Genomic DNA, 6,948 nt, shown 5'->3' with positions numbered 1-6,948 from the left:
AAACATTGCCTTATTCTGGGCAAATAAAACTAAAATACTATTTTATAGAAAAAAAATAGTTTTAAGAAACATCATTACTATGGATTAATTATTTTCTGCCTCGAAATCTTCTAATTGTTTTAATCTGAATGGATAGCGGCATACTGTAAATAAGCGGATGTTGCGTAGTTACTTTCCCGCGTTTTTGTCTTTGGAGTTTGGGTACGCTCGTTTTGTAGTTTTTCTTCACGTCTCCGGTCACGCCTTGTCGTTTATTCGCTGGATAAAACGGCGAACTAAACGTACAGTGTCAATACCTAATTCTAGTATTGACAGCACAATGGACACTGTGATGTGAAATATACATAACACATAAGGGAGGGATAAAGGTTCTCTTCATCCACACAATAGATTGTGAAGGAGGTGCAATTGTAGACGGCGTCGCCACAACAACGTGCGGTACTGTAACGCAAAACTAACGCTCCTCAAGCCCGGTTCCAGGAAGTAATCCAGGTTTTGTGTTAGTAACAAACACACAAGCCATAGAGTGAGATTTAAACTTGGTTAACAATATCTCTATTTTCCACACAACATACAGCAATAATTAACGCATTTGTATTTTTATTAGTCGGACACAAGGATGCCACCTAAAAGGCGTAGTGCCGGGACGAGCCAAAACAAGCAGACGAAAAAGACAGCTGAAAGTTCATCTTCGGACATCAAACAGAGCCCAGAGTAAGACAACAATAATATGTTTCGAGTGAACATTTGTAGAACTACAAGTATCATAATAATAATATTAATGCTAAATATATACGTCTGGTTAATGTTTACTCTCGCAAACTAGCTTTACAGATTAAACTGAGTGGTTTAGCTAGCCGCAATTTTTCTATCTATGCTGTAGGCCTCCGTCGACATATACTTTGAACATACACTTTATGCCATAACACATTATTAGCCTTCTAAAATCAAACGTTCAGCTTTGAGTGACAACATCAGAAATATATCAATTGGAATGTATCGTATTACTATGTTATAAGGGTTTTAACATATAGGCAAGGCACGTTTCTATACAGCACAATTCGTACACAAGGCTTTACAGAAAATTACAAGAATGCACAAATAAAATAATCATGTTCAAATTAAATTCATAAAATGTAATCATCATGAAAACAATCTATTTAAAATCATAAGAGTTTAAACAGATACAAATATTTTAGTTGTTAAATGCACAATTAAGTGTTTTCTGCCTAGGTTGAACCTATACGGCATACAAATAACAGTTTATTTTTAATGTATTGCTTATGTTATACAGTTCTTGTGTTACGTAACTGTATCTAATAGTGAGGACAAGCGGACATAGTAATAACACAATACTGAAAAATCCCACCTTTCAGCCACTATTATTTTACATTAGAAGTGAAACAGAAATGTATTATACCTTTGAGTAATCAGTGTACAGTACAGCTTGTATAACAGTACAGATTTACTATACTATCCGCTATAAATGACTCAACGCACAGCCATTATTGTCAAACTCAAGCCTGAACTGGCCCGCCACATATTTTCTTCCTGCGAATGCCTGGAGATAATATGCGTTAATAAAATACCGTATCTTTTCGTATTAAATGTATTTGTCTTTTCCATTGTGATAGTAAAAACACTTGTACTGGTGTATATTTTGTATATATTGGTGGGGCGGAATAGCTCGGTTGGTAGAGTGGCCGTGTCAGCAACTTGAGGGTTCCAGGTTCGATTCCTGCTTCCACACTGCCTCCTTGGGCAAGACACTTTACCCACCTGCACACTGTAAAAATGGGAATTTGCTGTAAAATGTACAATGGTTTTTACAGCATGTTACTTTAATTTGGAAAAAACTGTACCACTGTTTTTTACGTGAAAATTTTGACGACTGATATGACAGCTTTTACCGTAAAATCTATGTTTTTTGTTTTTACCGTGTATTACTGTAAATGGAAAAACGGTACCACATTTCAGTTGCCAGAATTAAAAAAGAAAACAGTGGTACCATTGTTTTATCATACTCAGTAATATGTCGAAAAAATCGCCGTAAATGTTACTGTAAATTTGTGGCAACTAAGCTGCCATTTGTTATTACATAAAACTGTTATCATAAAATGTTGTAAAAAAAACACTGTGTATTTTACAGTAAAATTGTAGTGACTGAGTTGCCAGTTTTTTACTGTAAAATCTATAGATATTTATAAACAGTGTACTTAAAACATTTATGTAACAATCAAATGCATAGGCAAATTAATATATAGAGTTTGACACCCCTGGTCTAAACTGCTGGCAACACAAGTGAGTTAGTTGCAAGATGTTTGTGTCTTTCCGAAAAGTGTCATAATCTGGGACTGCATGAGCGCTGCGGGAACTAGGGAGTTGCGGTTTACTAAGAGAAACATGAATTTCAACATGTATTGATTGTGACGTTGTGAGGTCATGATGATCCCCTCCTTTCTGAGACTGGGCTAGATGTCAGTTTTCCTACATGATAAGGAGTCTTAACACACCTCCAAGATGACAAGTGCCCTGCTGCTACTCACATAAAGTATTGACACTCCTCGCTTGTGTTGCCAGCTATTTAGACAATAATGTCATGTATTGTGTGTTGACTTCTTAACAGAAGATCGCAAATCTATACTGTTATACAAGTTGTACACTGACTTTCCTGAGAAGATAAAATGAAATGCTCGTTTAAATGTTGGGGGGGGTGTATTCACTTTTGGAAGATACTGTATTACTGTAAACGACACTGAAAGTCATTAAAAACCTCCACTGTGTATTTGATATCTGAATTTTTTTCTCCGAATGTCTCCTCTACAGGCACAGAGACAAGGATGCTAATTTTGTTGCCCTGTGCCAGAGCCTTCATGTGTCTGACACGGTGTGTGACCGTGCTTGGAAGCTGTACAAAACTGTTCAGGAGTCCCTGGATGAACCTGCTGTATGTAATAATGTCCTTTTCATTCAACCATAGACATTGTGTATACCGGTACCCTTTTTTTCGGGGTGTTCCTAAATTTTAATCACATGGAAGACACAAATGTTTTAAGTCTGTGTTGATGCTTGGTAAGGCTTAGTTATTTTTAAAGTACTGACACAGTTTAACTGTTTCTGTTTATTAGATGTGTTGTAACCCCTCAGATTTCTTTGTTAATCTGTCAGTGATTCATCTTTAGGTTTTTAAGTTTGCCGTTTTCTCACATTCAACTTTAGGAAAATCAGAAAATGCTTTGGGGAGCGTGTCTCTTTGTGACTGTGACCGACATGGATGTTGCTTCTTTCACCATAACTCAGGTTCTAAAAGCAGTCAGCATGAAGTAAGTACTCGTTAGACACGTTAGTGTCTCACAATGTTACTATAACATAATTCTGCCTTCACAAAGATGGTAATGCTGGACACACTCCCTGCAAAGAACGCATGGTGTCTGAAAAGCTGACATTGGCGATATTCAGAAATAGCATAAGAAAAAAAGGAATGGAGAGTTATCCTTCAATTTATTGGAGCACTAAACAAGATTTTGTGGCCCAGTTTTTGATATTACTGGCACAACAGGCCAGGGGCTGTAGGGGCTATCTGCGGCGTAATGAGTATTGTAATACAAAGAGATGTAACGGTATCAAAATCTCACGATACACAGTACAGTATTAGGCTCATAGTACTATATTATTGTGGTATATGTCCAAACAAAGACTTAAAAATGTTATAGTGTGTAAAATGAAGTGGCAGGTATGTTTAGGATAAACACACTTACTGTAATTGAACACACACATAATGCTCAAATGTTCTAATCATATTATTACTACAAACTATATATATATATATATATATAAATATACTTTCTAAGTGTCTTTAAATTGACAATATAAACATTCAGTGTAACAAATGTAAAACAATAATGTTCACATTAGTGTCCTTCAACTTTTAACTTCAGAGAAACTGTGGTGGACATCGTATATCACTTTGGAAAATGCTGATTCTTACAAAAGTTAGCTGATCATTTAACGTTTCATAAAGTAAATACCTCACAAATTGATGCTTGGCTTCCTTGGCATCAAATATATTTTCCGAATGGGGATTTATCAAGTTGTTTTCGCATTACTTGTGTTCTCCGCCCGCAGTGGAGTGTCACCAAACCTTTTTCTTGTTCGTCCTGCCGCATGGAAACATGGACACATGGATAACAAATCCATATATACACCACAAGTTGATTCCATGTTATTGAAAATCAATGTGGGTTTGAGACTTTATGTGTTGTCTTGGAAACACTCTAGAAGAATGCGGCCACTTTGCCCTGCATTCCGCAAGCCAAAGAGGTTGTGTTTTCGCCAGGGTTTGTTTGTCTGTTGGTTTGCAACAAAACTCAAAAAGTTATGGATGGATTTTAATTAAAACTTCAGGAAATGTCCGAAAAAAACAATACTTTCTCTAGCCTTTACATCCTCCATCACATGGACCTCGTGCTACGCAGGGTATTTTGGCAAGTGTAGTTTACTTCTAGACCAGTGGTTCTTAACCTGGGTTCGATCGAACCCTAGGGGTTCGGTGAGTCGGCTTCAGGGGTTCGGTGAGTTGGCCTCAGGGGTTCGGTGGAGCCTCCGCTGCAGAGGTCAAGACACACCCGACTCATTGTCTAAACAAAAACGTCTCCCTATCGGCGTATTATGGATACCCTCAAACAATGTTCCCTCTAATTTTCCATATGCGTGAGCAAACGCAAAAACTCCTTGTGCGTTCAGTGGAGCACATGTGAGCATACCTGTCCCAAACCTGACTAAATAACTAATTAAATGTTTTATTATTATAATCAAATTACAGCTGTCATTTCCATGAGATTATTTTCTAATATAACTGTTTTGGCCCACTTACAATGACAATAACAAAAAATATTGTTTTTCATGAGCTGTGTACTAGTATTGTATGTCTGATTGGAAAACAAAGAAAAGGAACAGACTTTGCTGTGAACATAAATACATTCTTTTATTTTATCATTTATCATTTAAAATGACATGAGAGTGGCACTTGCCAAGGTGAAGCCACGCATATCTGAACTGGTCTCTCAAAGGCAACAGCAGAAGACACACTGAGTTGCAGGTGTGTAATTTGTCGTGAGTTAATGCACTGTGTTGGTTTTGTTCTTTGAACAAGGTGATGCTCATGCACGTTAATTTTGTGCACCAGTAAAAAAACATTTAACTCTGCCTTGAATTTGAAAACATTTTTAAATTAATTTTTCACTAAAGAAGTGTTCGGTGAATGCGCATATGAAACTGGTGGGGTTCGGTACCTCCAACAAGGTTAAGAACCACTGTTCTAAACCGACCAATTCAAAAGTGCCAGCAAATAACTACATTGACCAAGTTTTAATTTTATACCTTATCAGGTCACGGTATTATTGAGATGATTTTGATACAGAAATACCGCAGTATTTATAATTCTGTTACATCCCTATAATACAGTCGCCCCTCGCCACGATGCAATTCCAAGTTTGTGGCTTGTAAAGGTGACTATGTAGGTGCTAGAGCGGACATTTCTTACAGCGAATGAGAAGGCAGTACAGGGATACAAGCTGATGAAGGATCACCTCAGACTGCAAGTTAGTGCTAACGCTAGCAGTGACTACGTGAAGCCAATGCTTGTTTGCCATTTCAAAACTCCTAGAGCGAGTGTCGGCAACCTGCAGCTAGAGAGCTGTATGCAGCTCTCTAGCGCCGCCGTAGTGGTTCCCTGGAGCTTTTTGAAAAATGAGTGAAAATGAAAAAAGATGGGAGAAAAATATATTTTTTGTTTTAATATTGTTTCTGTAGGAGGACAAACATGACACAAACCTTCCTAATTGTTAGAAAGCCTTACTGTTCAATATGTTTGTGTTTATGCTTCACTGATGAGATTATTTGGTGAGCGCGGTTTTGTCCTACTAATTTTGGCGGTCCTTGAACTCACCGTAGTTGTGTGGATTGTGACACAACAGCTCGTTCACATGTATAACTTTCTCCGACGCTGCCACAGTAAGGCGTGTGTTATGCCACTCTTTCTTAGTCTCATTTTGTCCCCCAAATGTTTTATGCTCTGCATGAATGCACAAAGGTAAGCATTGTTGATGGTATTGTAAAATATTAATATTTTACAATTTAAAATATTAATATTTTACAAGTTATGTAAAGATTTGTATTTACTAAAAATAATCATATATGAACAAAAAGATTACGTCTACAGCTACAATTCAGTTCAAATCATCATGTTCAATAGTCAAGTGTTTGTTTATAGTTCGTATTGTGTCCAAAGTTTATACAAAAAGGTAAAAAAATAATTTTATATTCCAAGGTGGAATAAAATTGTTATTTCCTACCGCAGTGAAGCCAATTGGCTTTGGGCATTTATTGAAAAGTGAACAAAACACAATACATGGGCAAAAACTATAAAGAAACAAATGTCCTTTAGATATATCTTTGGGGAAAAGGTTTGGCTACAATAGAAACTTAAATAGTACAGTAATTTTGCTAACGCTGAATTACCAATTATCTCTATGAGATCTATCGAAACAATAACTTGGTCTAAATGTTTCAGTGCGTGGATAAGTACTCTTTGAGCACATTTAACAATACCGCAATAATAATGATAAACGGGATACTTTTGGTCAACATAAACGTGATATGAAAATGTTACATCCCTTGTTTGCACATTTGTTCCCACAGTCGTGCATGCTAGGTTAATTGGAGACTCATAGGTCTGGATGTGAGTGTAAATGGTTGTCTATGTGTATTATACTGTACTAGTAGTTTGCTGTATGTACCGTATACTGTAGGTCAGACCTGGGCATTCTGCGGCCCGCGGGCCACATCCGGCCCTTTGTGCATCCCTGTCCGGCCTGCGTGAGGCCAATCATAAATTACTAAATAAATTTAAAAAAGTATCTATGTCGAGTGCAATACAACGGTGCTGCT

The 6,948-nt window shown here is 37.1% G+C and overlaps 1 protein-coding gene across 2 annotated transcripts in view; it reads left to right on the top strand.

Annotated features, from left to right (window-relative positions):
* Window positions 1-402: 402 nt before the first annotated feature.
* The window catches only part of rb1 (retinoblastoma 1), a 45,576-nt gene continuing 39,030 nt past the window's right edge, over window positions 403-6,948 (top strand). The window contains exons 1-4 of one of the 2 annotated variants that reach the window (XM_061962227.1): window positions 403-526; window positions 608-714; window positions 2,827-2,947; window positions 3,220-3,323. In XM_061962227.1, coding sequence (XP_061818211.1) covers window positions 620-714; window positions 2,827-2,947; window positions 3,220-3,323 — 320 coding nt within the window. In that variant the 5' untranslated portion in view covers window positions 403-526; window positions 608-619. Of the gene's footprint in view, window positions 715-2,826; window positions 2,948-3,219; window positions 3,324-6,948 lie in introns of both variants that reach the window. The other variant, XM_061962226.2, reaches the window with a different exon arrangement.

Source organism: Nerophis lumbriciformis, linkage group LG09 (assembly GCF_033978685.3).
Source record: "Nerophis lumbriciformis linkage group LG09, RoL_Nlum_v2.1, whole genome shotgun sequence".
In the NCBI taxonomy this organism is placed as follows: domain Eukaryota; kingdom Metazoa; phylum Chordata; class Actinopteri; order Syngnathiformes; family Syngnathidae; genus Nerophis; species Nerophis lumbriciformis.
Note: the sequence above shows the minus strand (reverse complement) of the source record. Positions and strands in the feature narration are given on the sequence as shown.